A 26,523-nucleotide genomic window follows, 5' to 3' on the forward strand; every position below is an offset into this window, starting at 1 on the left:
TGAGTTTGACAATGGAACAAATTACACACTGAAGTGATTGTCTTTCTTTGGCTATCTGTGTTTGAGCACAGGGGTTAAATATCATCTTTCAGTGATACTTTAATCATTCCTGGATGGAGCAGGAAGTTGGGGATGATGACATAAATGACCCCTTCCAATTCTATGTCTGGGTGATTAAGATAAAGGACTCATTGATGTTACTTATGTTTGAACTTGGCTGAAAAGTACACAGCAGAAAGAGGAAAGGGGCTTTCAGAAACCTCTTCCCCTGTTCATATTATATCTCTCTGAGACAAAGTGGCTGAGACATTTATTGACTTCCATGGCAACAATGGATCTACAGCAAGGCAAAGTAGGCGTTTGAGGGCTGTATTCGGCTGGTAGGCACCCAATAATCAATCCAAATAAAAATCATAAAGTACCCTTATAGTCAGCTATGTGACGGTGATTGTAGGAACTAGATATTCCCATACAACACATATGGGCAAGCTGTAGACCGCATATGGCTCTCAATTGCTCTCTTTGTGGTCTATCATCACTCCACTTACTTTTTCTCCATCATCCAGCAGTTCAGCCATTAGGTGGGCTGCCAGGAACAGATTGTTTCTGAATGCAATCAGAGCAGGAAAATAGCAAGCTTAATAAAGACAGTGAAGAAGTTAAAGTCTCTGTACCTCACTGCTCACAGAAATGGAACTGTGAATTTGATAAGGACTACTGAATAGAGGCCTTAACCTCATGAGAAAGAGGAAAAGAGAGAGAGAATGAGCCCCAGTATATAGACGGATAAATACATTCCACTCACTTGCACAGCTCTTAAAGATTTCCACTGGGCTAATGTGGTTACCAAAGTCCACCTCCATATACCATCAATATGGAATTTTGGCTTCATATACCTAGTTAATATTTTTCAGCTGGCGAGAGAACTTATTATATTCAGTTATATTTGTCTATACAAAAGCCTGCAGGAGAGACACAATTAATTTCTAATCTTTCATAAATAAAACTTTTCTGATACTATTTATATGTGTGTACATATATAATTTATTTAGTTATCAAATTACCAATTAGACAAAGGATGTCTTCTCTAGAGCATTCTTTTTTACCGTCTCAAAGAGGAAAACCATTTTGTTCACCATTGAATTCAGCAGTCCATAAACCTGAATGAAAGATCAAATTCAGCTTTTGTTTATTTAGAAGTAAATATTGAGTCTATTCTATGTGGACATACAATGAACCAAGCCTACATATTTTTACAAATTATTTTACTCTTCCAGAACAAACATTGCCAGGGAGGGTATTATGTAATACTTTGTCCCATACATTTTGGTAACCTACTTTGTTGCTCCATACCTGAATGTAATATACAGTTCCTATCTGAAAATTATTGACACTGAAATCCAATAAATAATACATCTGAAGGGTGCCAAATTAGAGAAGTCAGCTAGAGAATATATGCCTGCAAAGCATTATGTAGCTATAATAATCTGTTCCATGTGCTTGATATAAAATGAGTGTGTAGTATATCTGTTCCTTATGCTATTGAGGGCATTGTGTAGCGGGAATCAATTACTATTTCTACATACTTGCCCTGGAGTTGAGGCTTTGCAGCCTAGTTTGTATACTATCTCTGTTAGGAATTGAAGCCAGCCCACAGCATAACTTCACACTGGTTAGGGATTTTGAGAGCACAAATACAGCACATTTGAGAGTGCCTAACCAGGGAAAGTTGCTATATACTGATATTAAACCCCTTTTGTCAAGGATATTTTTTTCCTTTTAATACATCCATTTCGTTACTACATTACAAAAGAAACAAAAGCATATGTATGTATTTTAGTTGGGAATATTTAATAGTAAAATACTAGTTAACTAGCAGTGGTGAAATCCAATTTTTTTTTACTACCGGTTCTGTGGGCATGGCTTGGTGGGCATGCTGTGGCTTGGTGGGTGTGGCAGGGGAAGGGTACTGCAAAAACTCCATTCCCACCCCACTCCAGGGGAAGGATACTGCAAAATCCCCATTCCCTCCCCACTCTGGGGCCAGCCAGAGGTGGTATTTGCCGGTTCTCCGAACTGCTCAAAATTTCCACTACTGGTTCTCCAGGACCTGTTAGAACCTGCTGGATTTCATCCCTGAACTGTAGGAACCTTTGTTTTTTTAGTGAAGAAAGAAAAGGTGGAGATTGTATTTATTTAAAAGATTTATATGGCTGCCCATCTTAAGCAACTCTGGCAGCTTAAAACAACTATAGCCAGAAGGAGTGACTATATTACTCCCTATTTTGTAATATATTGGTGTAATGTCTGTATTACATGATTCATTCTCCTTATTTCTGAGCAATGTTTGACCTCAGCAACCATTATATCCTTTTAGATTAGTCATCCGAGTTTGCATGGAGGCAGGACTTGATAGTGGCTCTGTTTTATTTTTGTCTGGATAGAAATTTCCAGAGAGTGGCCCTAAGAAACTAGTATTCAACCCCTCTGTAATCATGTATATGTCTACTGTAGGATTCTAGCCTTCCCAGTGCTATTTAATAACTATATGAAGCATCCTAATATCTCTTCTGACATAACACACCATAAGGGGAACAGCCAGTTGGACAAAGGGTTATAGTCACTGGAATGTTCCCAGTGATATTTGCCCACCACCAAGAAGCTGTGATCATTTGGTATCAAGTAAAGGATTTTCTGCTCATTCAGGCTTTTTACTGTTGTAAATTTGGGGCTGCTATAAGTTTTATTTGGTTTATTGTGAGTTTTGTTTTGTGGTTGAGTATTTTTCCTATTGTCAGGTGTATATACAAACTTACTTCAACATAGAGTTTTTCACGGTATTTTTCCTGCACAATTGGATCTATTTGTTCTCGGCGTAATTGTAGTTCTACTTCTGAAGATTCTATTGAAAAAGAGATTGCATCCTTTGTTTCCTTTGTAGAAGTCTTTACTTTCTTCTCTTCCTTTCCCTTGCCTTTTCGGCTATTCGTGCGTTCTTGCTAAAAAAGATGCAATTATACCAAACGGACATCAGAACAATCTGATTTGCATAGCTTCAAATACCACAGTGTATATTTGAAAGCAACAGTACTTTCAGTAAAGGGTTAACTCGGATGAAAAAAAACTATAAAATTCTTTTTATCTTTCATTTATCTCACAGATGTGAAATCTGAACTCTCAAAACCTTATATAATATCCCCGGAATGTTACCCCCAAATTGCTATTACCCTGTAATTTTTAATGTGAGAAAAGGGAAACTGGAAGGATATGTGGAAGGTAATATCTCTTTAATCTATTTAATATAATGTGTATTAAATTCAAATGAAATCAAATGAAGTGTTTTTTCCTGCTTCCACCCACTTTTCAATTCAATTTTTCTTATTTTTTGCATTTAAGTTCTCGGTTTACCACCCACAGGCCAAATGTAGTCTTCAGCCTGAAATAGATTGCATAATGCAGTTTTATCTGATTAAGCTTCATTTTTTATATTAATTTTGAAGGTACCAATCATATATCTACCTCTTTGGTTGCCTTTCCTTTTTCTTTTTCCTTCGAAGCAGTTTTCTTATCTTCTTTCTGAACTTTTCGATCTTCTTTGACAGCCTTTGCAACAGCTGATTTTACATCAGCTGGAAAATAAGCAAAATAAATTTCTTCCATTTAGGATTAACAATTATTTTACTGGCCTTTCTGATTAGTGAAACTACCTTCTGGCAAGCAGTAAGCTGGAAACACTAGTAAAAGTTTAAGTGCAATTTAGGAAAGAGGGATGATATTGATTTTATACCTGGATCAAGCAGGGACTGTTCACTATTCTTAATGTTGCCTACCTGTACATTTTCTTAGAGTCAGAGCTATTGAATTGATAGGCAAACTTACCTAGTTCTTCTGGAGCAGTTTCAACATAAGTGTCTTTCTCAGGCATACCAAGCAGAGACCTGAGCATTAACGAGCAGTTCACCAGCCCATCAATTACTTCCCTCCACAACTGGAAACTAATATGAGAAAGAAATCTGATTTTATTTCTCTTTGAAAGGAGAGACAAAGGAGACCAAGCCAAAATTCTGTCATTGCTTTTTTATGGCTTTCTCTAAATCAAAAGCAGACCCATATTTACAAGAGCTGTTGCTAATTTAAGTAAAACATTTTTGAGTTATTCTCCTAAGGCACTGTTTCCTAAATATGTGAGATCTGTAGCACAAGGTTTTTGTTTTCAGAATAAATGTAATTAAAAAGAGATGCCAATTACATCAGATATGATTATTCACCCTGTTCCTTAAGTAATAATCCATATATAAGAAAAAGAGATTTGGGAACAGAACAAGCATTTCATACACAAAACCTCCAGTGGGAGAATCTGATTACCCAACCACCCCCTTTAAAAAATATCAATGCCAGTCACCTTAGAATGGAAAGTGGCAACCATGGAGTATTAACTCATACACGGTTGTACAGGACAGCTTCTAGGAATGAGAATAATTTATACCTATTTCATCACTGGGGATAATAAGTGAATGATCTACAAGCCCACTGCAGAGAAACAGCAGAATAATCCCACTAACAAAGAAAAGATGTAAGGCTAGAATAACAAACTCTGCAGAGACCCAGGAAATACTGTATGGCTAGATCCCTTGAGGGCCTTTCATTTCATTCATTCTTCACAAAATATTCAGATACTATATTTAACATGTCTACTTCCATTTTGAGAACTGCTGCTCTTCAACAATCCACTAAGGAAAGAAAATGTTTGCAGGATAGGGATGAAACTCTTAATGAGATTTGCAAGCCAAACTCTTGGTTTCTTCTGATTTCGCTGACCTTCTTCTTAGCTTTCCAAAAGCAATGGCTAAGCAAATATAAAGGATCAAATTCTGGCAAAGCCTCATCATAATTTGCTGTTGTAAACATTTAAAAAGCAAAAAAGATTTTTTTAAAAGAAAAAGGTATTGTTGCTATTATTATTTAAATTTCCAAAAATTATATTTTACAAGGGCTTTGGAATTCTGAAAGAGGTTTAGGGTGAAAAACAAAGATTTATCCAAAACAGTGAATAGGTTTATTTGTGAATCACCCATCAACATTTTTACTGAATTATTCAGCTCCGCAATTCCAACTGCAAATTTATTTCCTAGCTAAGTAAATATTTTACACAGAATAAGTTTATTGTTCCTGATGTCCCAAATAACAGATCCATAAATTGGAGTGGACATTGGTGAACAGGACTGTAGCTGTTAAGGCTGTTGTATGGTTTTCAAAGATATTGGGGAATTGACACTGAGTGACATCATTTGGGGAACAAAATGACAATTTTTGTTTCTTTAAAAATCATTTTGGAAGTTGGAGAGTTAAAATAAAGGATGCTACGCTAGTTGTATATTTCTCTCTCTCTCTTTAAAAAAAAACATAGAAATTTGCATTGCTATTTGCTACAAAACTTAAACCACACAATTTTGGAAACTTCAAAAGTTACCAAGAAGAAGTTGGGGTGGTAAATTGCTCTCTTCTGTCCTAAATGAAGCTTGCTAGCTAATAAATCAAGGGTATTTCTTTAGAGAAGAAAATAGAATGTGTGAATTAGTATGCAAATGGTAGAGTAAAAAAGAGAGAATTGGGATTAGTCAGCCAGAAAACTGATTTGTGACTCCAAACCGAAATGCTATCTTTTCCACTAATCGACCTTACAAGGTTGACGTCAGGTCATAAAGGAAGATGGAACAGAACAACAAATGGATATTGTTCTGAGCGGTCTGGAAGAAGTGCCGCATAAAGAAAATAAATGAGATCTGTTAGCTATCCTGCATCTTTGCTCACTAACTGTACAATGGGTTTATTTTAAGATTTTTTGCTGCCGATATTATGTATGCAAAGCATTGGGTGGAACAGCCTCCTCCTATACACCATACCATATCTGGTAGAAGAGATCTTCCTGAGTTGTCAGGGGAGTAATGCAAAGTTCCAATGCTGCTTTATTGAGCTGAGCTAGGGCAACTTCCCGTTCTTCTTCTTCAGGGATTGTCAGCAATGTCTAAAGAAATAGAAATCAATATCAAACTCTTTATCTAAAATGCACACATAAACACAAACAGAACTACAAATATTTACTGTCAGTCTGAGATCATAATGCCTGAAATTATAAACCTCCCTTTATTTCATTCAATAGTAATGCTGGTGAAATTAGGCACAGTTAGTGGGGCTTGCAAGTGTCTCTTCCTAAACTCACCAACAGGGAGAATCCTTGAATGAAAAAAGATGCCTATGGACAAGGTTCAAATCTTGCCATTTTCCATATTAGAAAATATTGGCTATTCTGGCACGAAGATGGAATTCTCTCTGAATATTCTTAGACTGAGGAATAAGAAACCTCATTCACATACCTGCCTAAAATCGGCAACAGAAAGGTTCCATTCCACACGAGGTACCTCCTCTACTTGGGCCACTTCTTCTATGTCAGCCTTACTCGGTTCATCTACCAGTTCTTCCGACCCAGGTGTCTTTGCTATGGAAGTAGGCGAGGAAACACTCTTTCTGATATCCTCAGGACTCTTCTGAGAGTCTGCAGTACTCTTGGATGGAGAAGTCTCACTGACCGTGCTTTTTCTCTGTCCTTCTTCTACATACACTTCTACGGGTTGAGGATTCATAATTCTGTTCCACAATTCATGAAGCCCCTTTACAACCTGGTGATTGTAATGCAGCTGTAAAGAAAGAAATGACAAATAAAGTGACATATAAGGAATCAACTGGTTCTGACACATCCTCTCATCAAGGTTTCTGTGATGGAGACCTTTCTGAATTTGAATGTATCTTGATACTTCAATCTAAATCGCCAGTTGCGTCCCTTTCTGGATCGGGACTCGTTACGCACGGTCACTCATGCCCTTGTCACCTCCCGCCTGGACTATTGCAACGCTCTCTACATGGGGCTCCCCTTGAGGAGCACCCGGAGGCTCCAGCTGGCGCAGAGTGCGGCCGCGCGGGTGGTAATGGGAGCGACATGGCGTTCCCATGTAATACCCCTCCTGCGCGAGCTGCACTTGGCTCCCGGTGGTCTTCCGGGTGCGCTTCAAGGTTCTGGTTACCACCTTTAAAGCGCTCCATGGCTTAGGACCCAGGTACTTGCGGGACCGCCTACTACCACAAATAGCCTCCCACCGGCCGGTACGCTCCCATAGAGAGGGGCTCCTCCGGGTGCCGTCAGCCAAACAATGCCGACTGGCAGCCCCCAGGGGGAGAGCCTTCTCTGTCGGGGCACCTACTATCTGGAACGAGCTCCCCCCAGAGATACGAAGGATCCCGGATCTGCGCACCTTCCGCCGCGCCTTAAAGACCTTACTATTTCACCAGGCCGGCCTGGCCTAATTTTCCCCCTCTTTTATAAAAGATTTTTAAAATTTTAAATATCTTTTAGTATTTTATATATTCAATTTTAAATTGGTTTTAAAAGTTTGGGGTTTTAAATTTGTCGGGGCCAAAATTATTTAATTTGATTTTATTCTATTTTAAATTTTGTATTGTATGTGTTTTTATTGTTTGGCTGTGCACCGCCCTGAGTCCTTCGGGAGTAGGGCGGTATAGAAATCTAATAAATAAAATAAATAAATAAATAAATATAAAACAAAAAGTGGCCCCATATTTGCTCTGGGATCATGCTAATTTATTATTTTAAAAAATCAGATACATTGGCAATAGTTTATTATGTAAATTTCATGGAGCATCAGGTGTTAACATGCTTCAACCAACAGCTTGTGTTTTGTTTCTTACTGGTTCATTTTTTTTATTTAAACTGATTTAATAAAGAAAAGACCAAGAATAGATCCATATCCACAAAGTACTATAGCACAAATAGATGTGCTATAGTGGTTGTTTCCTTTCATCTATATGGTTGAGAAGTAGTGGGACTTTAACATCTGTGGTGGGACTTATTTCATTTCTCTTTTTAGCACTCTGAATGCATTGTTTCCTATTACACTGGTACTTGGTATATCTATTCATACACCTTTTTAAAATAACTGGTAGAATTCTAAAATAAACATTACTTCCTTTTTACCATCCACCATTTAGAAATATGTTTTATCATTACCCCTTCTTTTACCTTTAGAGTAAAAGGCACACTTTTTATGTACTTCGTAAGTCAGAAATGTTTTCTTGTCAGTATGTAGGAAGGTGAGGTGGGTTCCCACTTTCCTGGCTTCTGAAAAGGGTTTAAAATATGGGTCTGTGGCCTTATGTGGGGAGCCCAAAGGAGCACAGACTCGTTTGGTTGATTAGTGCCATGACAGCCCTCCCTTTGTCAACCAATTTTTAACAGGGTTAATTATTCTTGTGTGTATATATATATATATATATATATATATATATATATATATATATATATGTTTGTTTTCTGAGGTTTTCGCGGGTGTTTGTATGTAGGTCTTTGGTTATTCGGGTTTTCTCCCGTGTAAAATTGGAGGTGTCTTGGCAATGTTTCGAGACTTCGTCGAAACGTTGCCAAGACACCTCCAATTTTACGCGGGAGAAAACCCGAATAACTATTTTATATTCCAATGGTTTATTGAACTCCACCCAGAGTTCTTCTTTGAAGGAGATGGGCAGTTTAGAAATGTGAAGTATAAATAAATAAACTCAGCAAGCCTGATCAGAGATGCCCAGCATTGTAAAACGTGAATCTCAAAGCAAAATACTTTTGAGATATGAAGGTGAATACCTGTTGGCTCAAAACCTGTTAATATTTACAGCAAAATTAGCTAAACATTTTGTATCTGAATGTTAATGTATCAAAAGAAAAAATATGCAAGATATACATAAATGACAGAAAAATTGAGCAAATAGGTGAATTTGTGCCTTTTGGTACAATGCCAACTAAAGATGGGAAACAGATGAAAACAATTTTAAGGCATGAAAATGCTCGTGGAAAGTTAGTGGTTAGTATGTAATCTGTTGTAAAGAAAAAATTATTAGCAACTGAAAGAAAATGGCTGTGTATAAGAATGTGGTTCTTCTAAAATTCTTCCCAGTGTCCACAGCAATTAATCCAGCTGAAATTGGGAATGTGGGAGGGAAAAACCAGCAACATAATGGCTACGTTGAGACACAGTTTCTTCATATGCTTCAAAAACAGACCTGAATTATGTTTAGGTCTTTCTTTCTATATCTAGAAATCCTGTCCTAAGGACCAGTTAGGCTGCTCCTTGACCAAGGAAGTTGTTCCCAATCTGGCAGTGCAACAAAAAATCTCACAAATTGCCTGCTAATTGGGCATGCCTAGTTCCTTTGTCAGTCTGACAAGGGGCACACAACAGAGCCCTTCACAAGCCAGTCCCTGAGTCTATGTTAATAGAAGTTTACTACAAGTAGGGAAGATCTAATAAGACAGGAAAAGTTATAATTATCATTGTTTGGAAGAATTCTTGTGGTAAAAATGAATGTGTTACCTAGGAAGATATTTTTTTTTCATTTCAAATAATACCTGTTTTGAAAAATGGCAATGGCAAAATGCATATCTAGATTTATATGGCAAGATGAAAAACCAAGTATTAAATATAAAATTCTTTAAAATGCAGAAGAAAGAAGATTGCCTGATTTTAAATTTATTTTGCAGTCTGCTATTTGATTTGAATGAAAGAGTGGGTTTTGCTGAGAAATAAAATTCTAGAATTAGAAGTATAATCTGAGGTTTGTTTGGCATGGGTTTTTGTGATATGATAAAGTTAATTGTAGATTTCAAAAATCATTATATGAGAAGTGCCTTTTTAAAGATGTGGAATAAATATAAACCCAGATTGGACCCATAAATACTTTTACTGGTCTCAGCACAGAAAGCATTTTATAGAAAAGAAACAGCAGACAAAGAAAAACCATTAACATATCAAGACTTATTAATACAGGAAGATGGACAGCTCAAGATGAAGTCAAGAAATTAACTGCAGAGGGATTTAATTTTCAGTGGTTTCATATGCGCAGTAATGGGGATTGAATAATATGACAGAAATTGGAAATCAACAAGGATAAATATGTCATTGCAAAAAAGATGTGGTTTTTTTTTTTTTTTTTTTGCTCAAATTTGAAACTGAAATTTGCAGATGACACTAAGCTTGCAGGAATAGCCAACAATTCAGAAAACTGGCTGGCATGTTTAAAAAGAGACCTTGGGCAGCCCACAAGAGAAGCCATAGCTGCACCAGTGTGAAAGAAGGCAGCACAAAATAAGGCCCATGGTACGTGAGCAGCCAAAAAGGCAGAAATGGGCAGGAGATAGGCAGGTGAAGGAAATTCAAGAAGAGGTAGAGGCGGCGATCTTACCAAGGCTTAGGGCTGGGATGGATGAACCAAGCCAAGCATGGTTTGGCTTGGGGAGGAGTGGATCCTTCCCTAAGAAGGTGAGGTGGAATTTAGTTAATAATGACAAGGGAGATTGTTGGGATTGTGGTGCTAAGCAACGTGGTTATGTGACATCATCACATACACGATTGCATCGCTTAACAACAGAAATTCCAGTCCAATTACCATTGTTAATGAAGGACTACATGTATAATATATAGACGAGGTGAGAATGTGGATAAAGAAACTGACATTTAGATTGTGTTATAATTTAAGAGCTACCAGTAAGTTTTAAGAGATTTTCTTTGACATCAAAGAAATTATCAGAGATGTATAAAAATACTTCTAGTCAATATTAAAAATGTAAAAACCATAGTATGCAAGTGGACTTGTGAAAAAGGGAAAGAGAGAGTGGGGAGGGAGGGAGAGAGAGAGATTAATATTAATATTGAGATGAAACCAGAACTCTTTTTTGGAATTTAGGAATAGCCAATTAGAAAAGAGTTATGGAAGATTTTATATATGATAACATCAGCAAGATTAACATATGCACAAAGATGGAGAAATACTGTAGTACCCACAATGGAAAATTAGATTGTGAGGATGGCAGAAGTAACGGGATGGCAAAGTTCACCTGGTTTATCAAGGACAAGATAATAAATACTTTTTAAAAAGACTGGAAACCTTTTATGGACTTTTAGCTGAGAATGGGAAAAAATGAAATGGTTTATGAATTTGATGATTGAAAAAAGATTGAACATGGAGCTGAAGGGATTATTGTAACATTAAAGGGTAAGTTTATAATTGCTGTAAAGGGTGAAATTCATTTGTTTTTCCCCTTTAACTGCACTCTGTTCTGCACTTTTTCTTTTCTTTTTTCATTCTTTTCTTTGTATATTTTTGTATTTATCTTTTACTTATGTAAAAACTTTAAATCAAAATTATTTTTTTTAAAAAAAAGAAGGTAGAGTTGTTCCCTTACTGGTTCCCAATGCTCTGACCAGTATCAGTCCTTATAATTTATTCTCCTTCCCCACCCACATCCCACATTCCCTATAAAGGACAAACTATACCTCTGGATTCTTTCTGTGAAATAATTCTTCTTCAGTGACATAAGCATCAACCGGGGATCTTACTCGTGTGGGTGTTCGAATCCGATTAAGTAGCTCCTCTAGATTTTCTTCTATTATAACAGCAATTTCTCGAGCCTCTAAGTCTTTCTGGAATTTCAAGCAAAATAACAGTAAAGAGTTTCTAGCTTAATGTGTCATATGAACACAGCCTGTCTATGTATAAAATGTAGGCCATGTTCACATGACACACTAAGCTAGAAAACCTGGTTAATTCATTAATTTTGCCCCATCACAAACTGCATTGTACCAGGCTTTATAGCAGTTCTAATTTGAACTCAAAGAAGTTGCCATTTGGGATGTTCAGAAACTAGGATTTGTACTAACATACAGAATCATAATTTAGTAATACTTCCACATAATCCTCTATAGAAAACCTGATTGGAACGTTCATTTTTGTGCAGCCAATTAAATATTAGTTGCAGTGTAAATCTACGCATCTTCCACAACATCCAATCTTAGAAGCAATGTGAACTTAGAGCAAAGTGAACTTCTTCTACCATGTATCTCATGAAAATAGGTTTGGTTACCTCCAGATCCTCCCTGAGTTTAACTGTAGTATCTTCATAGAGTGCAATTCCCCAAAGAGTCACTTGTAGCGTAGCTCCTCCTATTAACTCAGGATGAGTACTAAACTCCCAGGACTCATTGAAAATGCCTGCACTCAATGATTTGAAGATGAAGGAAAAATGTATGGTTTCTCCAGGTAGGATAACACCTGTGGGAACAGAAAGCACACACTGGGAAGGAAAGAGGATCACTTTCTTTGGCAGGACACCTGTTTTTGTTCATTCTATTGACATTCCCAATCTTTCTCCCCATCATAAAAAATAATTAAAATACAAAAATAATATAATAAAATAAGAAACAATAATACATATTAATAATAACAAAAGTTACTAAGAAAAATAATAAGGCCACCAAGAACAATGCACCCAAGCATAATTCAAGATGAGAATTCTATTTTATATTATATTTTCCTCTCAGGAATTCCTTTAACAGCCAGGTTTTAAGAGTGCTCCTAAAATATATTGAGCCCAGGATTCAAGTATCCTCAAAATGTTTCAAAAAGAACTTAAATTAGCTAACAGAAACCTCATAAGTTAAATTGTTTTATGATAAGAAATGAGTTTGCAAAATTAGATTGCTACTATCTAAAAAAAATGAATGCCGAATATTATGGGTTTATTTCATTTGCATTATTTTTTACATAAGCAGAAGATGGATCTTGGACATAAAAAGGTAAGTAGAGCAGTCAAATTCATCAACATCTTTTTAACTTTAGGCTATTTTGCAGTAAACAAATTGGAACTATAAAAATTAATGAAAAATAGACAATTCATTACTTTCTAGTAAAGATGTTATCAGCTCTCTTTTGCACCTTTTTTGTACGATACCTCACAATGTTAAAACAAAACAATGAAAGCAATGAGTGTAAGATAAAAACATTAAAATGCATCAAAATTATATACATTTTAATAATCACATGCTGTACTGCATAGCTTTCTGTACTTCTAAAGGTTTTGATAATAATACAAAGAAAAATAGACAATTCTGCTTGGGAGTCCCAACTTTAATCTAAAGAATTTACTTTTTATTGGGAATGCTATTTAAGGTAATGGGGTTTTTTTTCACCCTGGCATATCACATTGTATTATATTGTTTATAAAATAAATGGAACAAGCACTGAACTTTGGGGTTGTTTGTTCACTCAGACTGCCCATTGGGAACACAAGATGATGCACATCAAGATTTAATAACATTTAAAGTCACAAACATGCAAAAATTCAGAAAACCCAAGTACTTTTCACATACCATATTTTTCGGAGTATAAGACGCACCTTTTTCCCCCCTAAAAGAGGGTGAAAATTTAGGTGCGTCTTATACACCGAATGTAGCCCTGCCCACCCACTGGCCCCCACCCTTTGGCCTCTGCCTCCCAGCAGTTTACCTCCTTGCAGCAAACAGCAAGAAAAAACAGCTCCTTTCAGCTTCAGCACAGCCTAATTAGCACAAGTTCATTGGATCGGCCTCCTGACTCTCAGCTGTTTTGCTCTCAGCGGTTTTGCTAGGCCTCTGCTGCTTGCTGCAAGGAAGAAAATTGCTGGAGCAGATTTTTTTTCCCCTTGTGCTAATCAAGCTATGCTGAAAATGAAAATGAAAGTAAAGCAGGCTGTTTGCTGTTTGCTGCAACGAGGCAAAATTGCTCAGAGGCAGAGGGAGATTTCTTTTCCTTCTTTTTCTCACCAAAAAAGGTAGGTGCGTCTTATAGTCTGGTGCATCTTATACTCCAAAAAATACGGTAAATGTTTCATTAACATATGATATTTGGTTTATTCCTAGGAATGGTTCTCTTGACATTGCTTTATCAGAGTTATTCGTTATCACCTTTAAAGATCTTTATGGCCTGAGACCAAGTTATTTGAGGAACTGTCTTGTCCCAATAGGACTGGCCCATCCCACTCAATAAAGCAGAAGGGGCATGCTGTCGACCCTGTCAATCAAAGTGTTTTGGCATTCAGGAGCAATGCCTTTTCTGCTATGGTCTACCCTCTTTGGAACATCTTGCTACCTGAGCCTGCAAACCTTTGGCCTTCTGGAAGATTGTTAAAATCTGACTCTGTCAGTTGGCTTGGGGTCCAGTTGGGGACTCGATGCTGGAGGTGCCTGGTGGATGAATAGGGAAGATGCCACCACCATACCATTCTTGTCTTTCATTTTTTAGTTTTCTATTTACTATTGTTAATATTTATAATTTTAATTGTAAACTGCCCAGAGTTGCTTGCAGAGTGATATGGGTGGTGTATGAATGAATGAATGAATGAATGAATGAATGAATGAATGAATGAATGAATGAAACTTGACTTAAAAAATAACAAACAGATCACTCACCTGATCTAGTATTAAAGTAAAAATTCTGTATTCCTCTTTTTATTTTCTCCTGAAAAGTAAAAGGTGGAGGGAGCCTCCGCCAGTCATACCAGATGGCTGTTGTGCCATCATTGCTCACTGTGAGGCGAGATTCAGCTTTATCACCTACAAGAATTTCAAAGGTGACCCTGGCTGCAATGCCAACTTCACCCTATTGGAATAAAAGAAAACAAACTGCCAGGATATTTACTTTTTTTCTTGGCTTTGCCAAACAAAGAGCTAAAAGTAAATGTTGTTTTTTGATTCATTGAAGTGTTTTATTATATCATTTAAATAATTATTATATGGATCTTAATAATAGATCATCATTATATGGACCTCTGCTTTCTGCTGAATGTGAATTCAACAAACTTTACGCTACCCATTTTTTTTCATTCTACTATATCAGACAACAACACTGTGAAAACGATTAAAATCTAATGAGCAATTACCTTATTAAAAAATTAAGCAACACCAGTGGATGGTGAACCTTTTGAGCTGATGTTTCAAAAATTCAAAAAATGCCTAACTTGACTCTGCTGCTGTGGCACAAACAAACATACACACACGTACATATGCACACACGCATAGACATATGGACAAAAGCGATCATTCATAACAAAGAGTCACAAAAAGTGTATGAGCCCTGGTAGTACAGTGGTTAGAATGCAGTATTGCAGGCTAACTATGCCCACAGCCAGGAGTTCAATTCTCACCAGCTCGAGGCTGACTCAGCCTTCCATCCTTTCGAGGTTGGTAAAATGATGACCCAGATTGTTGGGGGCAATGTGCTGACTCTGTAAACCATTTATAGAATGCTGTACAACAGTATATGGCAGTATTTTAAGTCTAAGTGCTATTGTTTGCTGCTATTGCTTTGAGGTAGGTGACATACAATTTTAATAAATTCTAAGCCTTATTGCTATTGCTTTGGATAGTAAGATTGGTGACATATAATTTTAATAAATAATAATTTAAAAACTTACATAATTGTAAATAATTTTCTTATTATCTTAGAAAAGAATTACTTATCCAAAGCAGCTTTGGATCGCAGGAGACCTGGAAGCTTCATGGTTTTGCAGCTTCCAAAAAAAGCAGGTAAGCATGAACTGTTCTCACTCCCTTTTTGGAAGCTCCAAAAATCACATGTGAGCAGGGCCTTCCTAAGTAGCTTCCAGAGGGCCTGGAGGCCGCATGAAAGTTCCCTACATTCTCCTGTAACCTCTGCAACTTCCAACAAAGTGCAGGAAGTTCTCACAAGGTTTTCAAAGGCTCCAGAAGCTGTGCAACTTCTGCAAGGCTGCAAGGCAGTGATTCCCACCAGTTTTAGAGTTATGGGAGGCAAGGGAATAGATGTCTTGCTCAAATGTTGGTTGGCGTCTTTGAAAAGACATTTCACTGCTTCCATAGAAGGAACTTTTTAAAAACTTTTTTTACTACTGGTTCAGCGAATCAGTAGCATTTTTTACTACCGGTTCGGACGAACCGGCCCAAACTGGTAGCATTTCACCCCTGATCTGAAGTCTTAATAATTAACAGGGACATACAAATAATAAACCAAGAGAATGATCTGGATGATTTTCCTATATTGGATTTACAAATGAGACTTGTTAAAGCTTGGAAAAAAATTTTGAGGAGAGACAAAGAAAAAATGAAAAGAAATCAATTTCTAGAACATTATTGGAAGGAACTAAAGATTTTTAGAAGTAAAAGGCACAAATATAAAATTGGTTTATTTAAGGTTCAATTATATGTGTTGTTATTTCTGGTAACACTTAACGGACTTACATCAGGACTAAATTTGTTGTGTTTTAAGAAGTGACAACTTACTAAAATTGCCTATGCTTGTTAGGAGGCAAGTCAGTTCTTTTCTTTTCCTTTACTATATTATTTTTCTTCGTTTTCTTTGTCTTTCTATTTTTTCCTTTCTTTTTTGGACTTTCTATTTCTTCTTTTTATTCTTTTAGTTTTTAATTTGCATTAGTTTTTATGGTTGTAATTGTAATCTTTACTAAAATTAGTACATAAAGAAAGAATTGTAGATTGTTCACACTTGGGTGGATAAAGCCCAAAACACATCTACATCTCATTTGCAACCTATATATTGCTTGATAGCATCTGAATTAAATTATTTCCTCCACCAACAAAGAAAACTTTCAAGCAACATGAATAACTGTCTTTTTAGCTGAGGGTTTGTTTGTTTTTTGGTACTTTTCAGATTCCCCCCCCCCCTTTTCTTCAAATTTTAATATGATGCCATAACATTTTGTTAATTTGTTTGATATTATAAAAAATGATTTGGCCAAATTACCCATCCCACCCAAAAGTAAAAGTAAAAGACATGGGAGTCTTTATTTTGAACATTCTTTACAACTCTACCGCATGAGAAGTATTGATCCAACGAGCTGGTTGTCCACAGAACTTCAGAGAGGGACCAAGTATTGGTTCTGAAAATATATCTGGATACTCATCCAATAGGTCCCTGTGAAGCAAAGCAAAAGTCAGATATCTTAAATAAGTATTTGAAGACAGATTCATGCTTCAGCTTTTGTATATTGCTGACATCGAAACAGCTAATGACTTAAAGATTCGCCGAATCAGAGTTCACTTGAGGGAAGAATCCAAGCCAGCTTCTAATGGAAGTGCAATATTGTAAGGTTAAACTAAATATAGAAATACATACCACATTACATCAATAAAGGTAAAGGACAACTCACTTGGCAATGCAAGTAGAAACTGCCGCCTGCTTATTTCACCACTTTTATTAAAAAGTAACAAAGGTGGCCTCCAGGCTCTACTATCCCACTCCCTCAACCCTCTCTCTGTATATTAAAATGATATGAAGAGGAATCAGCAGAAACCATTTTTTTACAGCAAATTTTCAATTGGATGATTTTTTTTAAATATTCAAACATATTAGCTAGTAAGAAAATTAAATGTATAGTCTGACATTTGCAATATAAATTTCTAAATAGTCCCCCGACTGGTAAAGTACTTGAAATAAATTCTTCAGACCACTATGAAACTGAGTTTTCACACTCTACAAAAACCAAAGTATAACTTTTGCTTTATACTGTATTTGTTTAAGGCTGCTACAGTACAGGTTTTTATATGATAAAATCTAAGGACTGTTATTCCATATATCTAGGCACAGTGCTATACATGTGCCTTCCCAGAAAATTTAAGTGCATGTAGGAAATATGTGTCTCCCACCCCATAGTCCATGACCACATTGTATAAACCAGTGATGTATTTTGACCACCACATTTCCAACCATTATTTAAACCAACAATTCTTCCTAAAAGGCTGTTTAATATAGGCAAAATAATATTGCTGTTGAATTAATTGTGCTAGAGATTCAACTGAGGCATTTAAACCTGCCAACCTATATCCAGGTATATTTTCAGTTCAATCTGGCTTCTGCTACAGCCACATGAAAACAGATACAGCTATTTTAATGACACATACAAATAGAATATTCATGCATATGCATTTTTAACAATTCTTCCGAATGAAATCCGATCCACTGCAAAAGCCTTAAAGATGCATTAATGAAATATTGCAACATACGAGGCTGTTTCTTCAGATTCTTTATTGTCATCATCATCACAAGCTGAAAAACTGTCTGCTGACACATTGGTGAAAGGTTGGTTTCTGCCTATGACTTCCAGCCCATCCAGATCCTTTCTCAAGAAGGGAGAATAAGAAAAAGCACTGTGTTTTCATTTGTTTTTCTTCTATCGGTCAAAAAAAGAATCAGAATGTTTAAATGAAATGTGTAATATAATCTTACAGGAATTGTTATATGACAATTTTCTAATATATAAATGGCTTTATGTGTTGAAAGTATCATACCGGGCTATAAAAATCCAGCGTTTCTAAAACCTCCTTTAACTCATTTCTCCGATGCTGCAGGAAGAGACTTTTTTCCCAGGGACGATGAAAAGGGAGGTATTTTGGTGGACTGGTACCTGTAGGAATATCTGACAATGACTTAGGCATGTACACACCAATACATTTAATAGCTTTATCAATACATGTAATAACTTTACTAAGTTGATGCATAGCTACTGCCAAAATCCACCATGATTGCCCGAGCTTCGCCATAACTGTATACTGCCATCAGGATATGTTTTCAGTTCTTCTTTTTCTCTAATGGCGCAACTCTGTATAAACATCCAGTGCTTATAGTACCTCACCCATTTCTCTCCAGATGCTACGTGGTTTCCCAACATGAGTGACCTCTTCTGGAAATCCCAGATCTGTCTGACCCAACGTCGTGGTTAGACCCTTGGTTTCATCCCCAACATGCACAGGCTGATTCCAGAACTCATTCCCTGAATAGCCCTATTAATAACAAAGAAAGCCAAAGCCATACAGATATAAGCTTAGTTTTGAGAGACAAAGAATATAAAATAACATTTGAGAGGGAGACCAATGAAAAAACAACAGAAAAAAGAGTAAGGTGGATGTAAAGATTTCCCCTTTCTAATCATGTCCGACTCTAGGGAATGGTGCAGGGATGAGAAAATTATTCTAATTGTTATATAACGGCTCACCAAAAGATGACAAAAATTATATCCAAATTTGTTCCTACTCTCTGTAATTACTGTCTTCCCTATTCTGTTTTGATGACTTATATATTTATTGCCCTACACATCTATTGAAAAAGAAAAAAAATCCATGCTGTCTTCCACTGGAAAACTCAGAAAATATGAAGAGCTAAGCAGGTGGATAGATTTAAGGAACCTAAAGCAAAACAATATAAACAGAACAGAACCTTGAGTTACAGAAATGCAAATTCCAACTGAAAGGTTTTGTTTTTTTTAATTCTCACAATAGAACAGTTTGACAGCGCAAAAGTTACTTACCAGATGTGTTCAAATGGAGGCTAGACATACCTCTGTGTGAAATGTTTTAATTTTTATTCTTGCCGTGAGCAGAAAGCTAAATTCAACAGCATTAATGGCTCTTCCAGTTATGTTATATTATTTGCCTACCACCAACAAATACTTTACATTGAGCATCTACAACCACATTTCTACAGTACTTTGATCTCAGTGTTAGAGTTTGTGATCATATATAGGTAGAGAATTCTTGATGGTCTCTGGGTTTGGTTCTTTGCTTGCAGATGTTTCATTACCTAACTAGGTAACATCATCAGTGCACTCCACAATTCAACCCTGAGCCACATATATTCTTTTCTATTGGAATATATAGGTGCTTTGCTCATTCCTTTCCAGTACAATTGACCAATGCCTAGATATTTCCTATAGTAAACATTTTTCTGGACACTATGAATGTATATATGCAATCTTAATTATTTAGAAAAGTAAATATTCAACAGCTTATTCAGGCACAATGGGCCTCCACAATCAAAAATTAACAGATTTTTTTAATGGCTGAAATCCCAAAAGATCATCACATCTCCTGAGAATCTAACAATCATGCACTTTCTAAGCTAAAATCTTATGAGATCTCACGCAAGGACATCAAAATATTGCAGGTTTTTCCCAATATAAAATGATTAGAATGTGAACTTCTGACCTAAATAAAACCAGGAGAATTATTTGCAGAATTATCACCTTTCCAGAATACATAGCTGGAATACTACGATCAATTAAAGTTCGTTGTTCCTGGATTCTCCTGTAATGTTCTGAAAAGTTCATCAGCAACTGACTTTCCGATTTCTGAAGACATTCTGAGAACAAAAATAAGAAATGAAATAATATCACAACACCGTGCATTCAAAATATCACAATTCCAAGGTAATCAATCCAGTGGTGGTATTCAGCCGGTTCACATCGGTTCGAGAGAACCGTTCGATAACTTTCTGAGCAGTTAAGCGAACCGACTATTGGAAGAAATCTCCTTCCAACAGTCTTTTGTTTTTTCCACTTTAAGGGCTAAACCGCTAATCCTGTCAGGAAGGCAGCAAGGAAACATTCTGGTGTGCCTCTCTGTGTTGTTTCTAGCCTAATCCTGATCTTTATTGCCCTGCTTAAGTGTTTTCAGAAACTTCCTCTGGGTTAAGCCTTGCTACATTGTAACAGCAGTTAATGGTTCTTGGCAGTATGGCAAACTACCCAGAGCCACTTCTCTGGAGTTTTTTTTTTCCTTGACTGGTACTTTTATTAGAGATTTGACTTTTTAAAAAACTTTTTACACTGCTTTAGTTGTTCCTGGCACTGTCCTTTTGGGGTGTACTTCCAAGAGGCAGGATGCAAGCTTGGCATTTTTTTACTGCCTTTCTGGGGTCATGTGATCTTTCCTTAAATCTGGATGATTTCTTTAGGATATGTTGTGAGGTGAGTGAGAGTAGCTGATATCTTTAAGTGGTGCAAATGGATCTAAGGATTGCTTCTCCTGCGTAGGAAAGGGTGCTTTGTCAGTTCACTGAGCACAAGAGTCTCTTGTCTATGGGGATTTTTCAGTCATCCAGGTCATGGTTGTCCCAAAGTGCTTTTTTTCCAGAAAGTCCAGTTGCCTCTTGAAAAAGCACCTTTGGGACAGGAGTCTCTTTCATTGCTTTGGAGTGACCAAGGCACATGGTTGCTCACTGATAGTAAGATTTTAAAAAAAGGAGATAGAGGTGTAGATCCTTCAATTCATTTTAGTTTTCTCTCATGATAATAAGGCTTAATAACATGGCACCAGGCTTGAAGTTTATTTAGATATCTGTAGCATGTACTAATTTTATTGTGATCCTGAAAAGCTTGGGAGGGCAGAGACTTGAACCTGGGTCTCCTATATACTTTGTTAATTTGTCTCTTTAGCTTGGCATAGCCCAAGTGTGCCCACCAGTGGTGAAATTCAGCTGGATCTATCCAGATCACGCGATCCATTAGCACTGGCGGCAGGAGGCTCAGCCCACCCGCCTGGAAGTTATGACGCCCTGTTCCTGATGCTCTGCACATGTGCAAAAGGCTCTGCACATGCATGGAGGAGGTGCGCGTGAGCGTAGCGAGCACAAGCGCACACTCACATTTGCGAGCCGGTAGGGAAAGGTAAGTGAATTTCACCCCTGGTGCCCACCCACTTTCTGGAAAGCTTAAATGACCTCTCTGCTAAAGGGTTTCACTTTATGAGCAAGAGTTGGCTGTTATTGTTGCATTTTACTGTTTTAATTCCTCAAAGTGCTCTGACACCATGCCTGATTTGTAACTCCCGCTTGCAGGTATTGCTGATCAAAAGAAAGGAATTCAGACAGAATGGTTTAGGCTTCCATGATTGCTGTGACTGTCATTGATCTTCAGGGTGTATTCCCCCATTTCTAATCTAATGATTGGTATTTAGGGCAGCTTTTTGCAAGCAAAAAAGCTTTTTGTATTTTTGTACAAGTAATCCTTGATTTACAACAGTTCATTTAGTGACCATTCAAAGTTAAAATGGTACTGAAAAAAGTGACATGACCGTTTTTCACACTTACAGCCATTGCAACATCCCTACGGTCATGAGAGGCCCGGCGAGGCGAAGCACCCCTCAACGTGAGTGATGTCAAGTTGGCCACGCCCACCCAGTCACATGACCACCCAGCCATGCCTACCCAGCTGGCCATTAGGGCAGAGAAATGGTTGTTAAATTATTTGAATCCCACCACTGAATCAACTTCATATAGATCTTTTCACCCCTTAAAGATGATCTGTTTTATTTTCAAAATTGCCCAGAACTTCCCTCCAGAGATCATTGCTAAAATACACTAAGATGTATCTGCCACAGGTACAGTAGTAGATCTGTTCAAGTTTATATACCACATAGCTCTTTTTGTTGCTTCCTCCTGAGTGCCATGTTGCGCTGCCAGTTCTGAAGAGCCCGGTGTTGAGACGGAGAGGCCTGGGCTACTTTCTTTTCTTCCTCAGGTTTCTTTCCGTAAGTTCCAAAAACTGAGATTGCACAAGAAAGCTGTGATTCCTCAGGAATCATTCGCACTATCTGAAAGGAGACAATGACAAATTCAGAAAGGCAGGACAATCCTGATAGGTAGCCTAGCTAATTATGCTATCTTTTTATGCTGTCTGCATGATCCATGGCACTGATCTTGAAGGAGGGCTCTTGAATTTCTGTTGCGTTGTCCTTCAGACATATTGATGAGCTTGGGTGATGATGTTCTTTCAATAGCTTCATTCCATACTAAATCAATTAGCCAACATATTGATAAACGGTGGCTACTATGCCAACATTGTTCTTTCAAAAATGGGCTTCTTTGGCACAGAAAGGAAGAACAGTAGAAAAATAATATAAAAGTAAAGCAGTAGCTGAAAATGCAAGGCTGAAATAATGAAAAAATAACATAAGCCCCCATTCAGTATAAATTTGATACATTATGAAAAACACATCAAAGGATCACTGCAGGCCCAGAATCGCTTCAAAACAAGGGTTGCATTTAATAAACAACAACAACAACAAATTTTTAAAATCCTATGGAAAAGTTGATTTGGATTAATATATTCACAATACTTTTGCATTTTTGTAATGCTGCAACTAAATTATGAGACCTTGTTAAATAATCAGCTATCAATGGAAATATTTAGCTCATTTGCAAATAACAATAATACAAACCTGAGAGTGACCTTTTTTTATGGCTTCTTTCTTGAATTCCTGGAGAGTTCCTAAAATGCTATATGGGGTGATATATCCAAAGGTATCAACTATTGGTCCTTCTACACCTATAATAATATTAATATTTAATATATTAGAAATGTTAAATAAATCATGTAGCATACACATTCTAAGACAATACATGTAAATTCTTCTATTTCTAGCTTACAGTTGGGAATCCACCATTCAGAATGTAGCCAAAAATGGCATGCACTTAGAATTTAAAAATTCTGAAACCCGAGAATTGGTTCTAAGCCATTGACAGTCCCTCCATATAAACAAGGAAAGGAAAGCGTGCAAAGGCTGACTTCTGGAATTCTTTCCATCCCCTTTGCAGTAGTATTTGTTTGCATGTGCATACTAGAAAGCACAGGGCTTTGCTCTGGGACCCATGGAAGGGAGGCTTAGAATGTAGTACAGGTAATCCTTGAGTCACAACTACCTACAATTGGGACCAGAATTGCTGCTGCTAAGCAAGACAGTTGTTAAATGAGTCATGTCTAACTTTATGACCTTCTTTGCCACAGTAGTTAAGCAAATCACGGCAGTTGTTAGTGAACCACACAGTTGTTAAGCAAATCTGGCTTCCTCTATTAACTTTGGTTTTCAGAAGCAGGCTGGGAAGGTCACAAATGGCAATCACATGACCCCAGGATGCTGCAACCATCGTAAATATATGCTGGTTGCCAAGTACACAAGGAATAATCAGACAATGTCTCCATGAATTGCATGTGTTGTTTCTACATGTAGATCTGAGAATTTCTAATCAAGGTGAAAGCTTATGTGCTCTGTGTTTCTACTTTGATTCATTTGTGAATTTTTATAGTGAAGTACACATGCGAAGCTCAAAGTAGGGTGTGTTTCACTCCAGGTCACAAATGGAGTAGTTGATATTATTCCAAACTGTTGTCCAATTCCCTTTCCTTATAGGGATACTATGCAGCTTTTTTTTCTGGGCTTTTTCCCCATGTAGTCCCCAGTCAAATCTGACTAATTTTCAAATCTATTCTTTCTTTAGCTGATTTCTCCCAGCTTACCAAATTTAGTTCCACTATAGTCTCTATTCAGAGATTTGTCCTTCTGGCAGACAGTTCTGAGCTCCTTTACCTAGACCTTTCTTAGCATTTCATTGGGTTGGAAGAAATAAAAATCTTGCCGGATTACTCCAACACTTTCTTCAATTGCAATAACCTAGTTATTTACCCATAAATTGAAATCATGGATTTCTTTTTTTAGTGAAATAACTTATTGTTCTAAAATGGAATCTGTCATGACACAAATCCATGAAATCCTTTAACATCTATCTTATATATTTGTCTCCTAAAAAAAAAAAACCCTCCATGCAAATGTGGACATATTGTAGAAAGATGTGAACGAAAGCATGTATTCAGAAAGCTTGCCATACAAGATACGATATGTACAAAATGTATGTTTTTCTTGTAACTGGTTTTTTGTTTTTGTTTTTTTGCAATTTTTTTAAGAATTACAAAATGATAAAAGATTTTGATGAAGTAAAACAACAAAGGAATATAGTGATTCAGAATAAATACAGACTGCTCTGTATCTCTCTATCTTCATTCTATCCAGAATTAATTAAAACCCAAATAATCCTGAATTTAAAAATCTGTTCAGGAATTTCTAGGTGTGAAACTGGCGGCCCGCAGGCTGGATGAGTCACATGCAGGCCATGCCCACCCCAGCGCCACAAAGGGGAAAATGTCACAAAATGCCACATGACGGCAATGTGACATGGTGAGTTTGACACGTGTGGCGTAAGTCATAACTAACTGTACTGTTATTAAAGTAACAGTTTTTCTCATGTGCATGGTTTTCTCTCAGTGTGCATGCAATCTTTTATGCTCTGTCACTCATTATCTGAAGTCAGATGGCTGCAATGAAAAGAAGCAGTCAAGGCACAATAGGGACTGCAAGAGGGAAGCCAAATTTCATGCCAATTTTGTTTTCTGCTTATCGAAAGATGGATAAACGGCTCTTTTAGCACTAAATTATTTTACATTTTAACATCAGGACCGCAATATGAAAAAATGGAGACAACTGTACCAGAATAATTCAGTGTTTTCTTTGATTCATCTGGGAGAGTTGGATAAGCAACCAGCAAATTAGTTTTTTTCCCAATTTCTTGTGGCCTAGATTTGCGTACAAGGTACTTCTTGATAACAACAGGTTGCTCTTTCTCTTCTTGAGGAGGTTTTCCAGCCCGAAGCTACATATCAAACACATATTCAATTAAACAATATTTACAATAGTTCTACTGTTACTATTCTCATTATACTGCCAATAATAGGAGTTACCAAATGTATGCAAAAGATGGAATGAAGCTTGATGTGCACTTCTGTCGCTTTTCATGAACAAGATGATAGACTCTTTTTTCTTCGTGTCAGAATCTAGGTATCCATATACTTTCCAGGGTTTCCTTATCTCTCTTACATTTCTGACTGACACCGGTGGTGGGTTGCTCCCTGTTCTGTCCGGTTCTTGAGAACCGGTAGTAAAAACTGTGGGAGGCTCCGCCCACCCGCCCTGACATCATATTTGGTGATCTGCGCATGCGAACTGGTAGTAAAGGTAAGTAGAACTCACCCAACTCACACCATGCCACAGGCACCCCTTCCTTTTCCTGGCATGAATACATTAAATTGCATACATAGTACCCTATTATCACTTAAGCTTTTAATATAAATTGGAATAACTATTTATTTCACATAAAATGTACATAAATAAGTATTTCCCAGGATGTCACCCATTGGTAAGTAGCTGCCTCACAATGAAGATACTATGTTTCCCATATGAATAAAAAAAGAATCCGAAATATTATAACAACGTGACATACAGAAAGGCAATTTCCATATCAGTCACCTACAGCATCTTCTAATGTCATATTGTCTTTACTGAGATTTTTTGTAAAAAAAATCCTGTCCCCTTTACTGTTCTATTCGCACAATGATGATTGGATGACTCTAAAAGAGCCTATGGTCCTTTTCCTACTTGTGCCTAGCCACAAACATGCCCTGGCAGCATACTTTTTCTGACATGTTTCCATTAGAATAGAATAGAATAACAGAGTTGAAAGGGACCTTGGAGGTCTTCTAGTCCAACCCCCTGCGCCTTCATTTTTTCTCCAGTCAAGGGAGAGATGGCTCTAGTATAGGTCATACTAGGTTATATATTGGAAGTTCTTGGATTCTTGTGAGCTTATCTCTTTGCACTTTGCACTTTGCCTGTAGTGCAAAGCCTGACTGGAGGCAGAGCTATAGGAAGAGATGACCACAAAGATAAACTGTTAACAAAACTGAAGCGAGAAACAATGATCCACGATGATTATTTTACACATTCAACTGATGGAAGGTGTCCCCTCCCCACCAAGAGATGAGAGCAAAGCAATTGGGTGGTGTTGAGCTTCAGTGTTTAGTGACCATAGCCTAGCAGCAGACTTCCTGACATTTCCCTAGCAAATGTGGCTGACATCTTCAGAGGCAAAAGATCTGCTATAGAGACCACAGGCAACCAAACCCAGCCAGTTCCTGGCCTCTGAAGATGCCAGCCA

At 37.2% G+C, this 26,523-nt stretch overlaps 1 protein-coding gene across 1 annotated transcript in view; it reads right to left on the bottom strand.

The window, feature by feature from the left end:
• Nucleotides 1–1,026: 1,026 nt before the first annotated feature.
• MYCBPAP (MYCBP associated protein) overlaps nt 1,027–26,523 on the bottom strand; it is a 39,735-nt gene continuing 14,238 nt past the window's right edge. Inside the window, exons 3-19 of the mRNA XM_087887160.1 lie at nt 25,020–25,182; nt 22,920–23,026; nt 22,112–22,292; nt 19,946–20,061; nt 18,560–18,707; nt 18,216–18,331; nt 17,931–18,043; nt 16,740–16,842; nt 14,343–14,532; nt 11,981–12,168; nt 11,394–11,540; nt 6,375–6,695; nt 5,904–6,025; nt 3,884–3,995; nt 3,520–3,630; nt 2,817–2,999; nt 1,027–1,160 (exon numbers count right to left, since the gene is read on the bottom strand). Coding sequence (XP_087743286.1) covers nt 1,068–1,160; nt 2,817–2,999; nt 3,520–3,630; nt 3,884–3,995; nt 5,904–6,025; nt 6,375–6,695; nt 11,394–11,540; nt 11,981–12,168; nt 14,343–14,532; nt 16,740–16,842; nt 17,931–18,043; nt 18,216–18,331; nt 18,560–18,707; nt 19,946–20,061; nt 22,112–22,292; nt 22,920–23,026; nt 25,020–25,182 — 2,514 coding nt within the window. The 3' untranslated portion in view covers nt 1,027–1,067. The remainder of the gene's footprint in view (nt 1,161–2,816; nt 3,000–3,519; nt 3,631–3,883; nt 3,996–5,903; nt 6,026–6,374; nt 6,696–11,393; nt 11,541–11,980; nt 12,169–14,342; nt 14,533–16,739; nt 16,843–17,930; nt 18,044–18,215; nt 18,332–18,559; nt 18,708–19,945; nt 20,062–22,111; nt 22,293–22,919; nt 23,027–25,019; nt 25,183–26,523) is intronic.

This window comes from Pantherophis guttatus, chromosome 2 (assembly GCF_059756535.1).
Source record: "Pantherophis guttatus breed Tessera chromosome 2, ASM5975653v1, whole genome shotgun sequence".
In the NCBI taxonomy this organism is placed as follows: Eukaryota; Metazoa; Chordata; class Lepidosauria; order Squamata; family Colubridae; genus Pantherophis; species Pantherophis guttatus.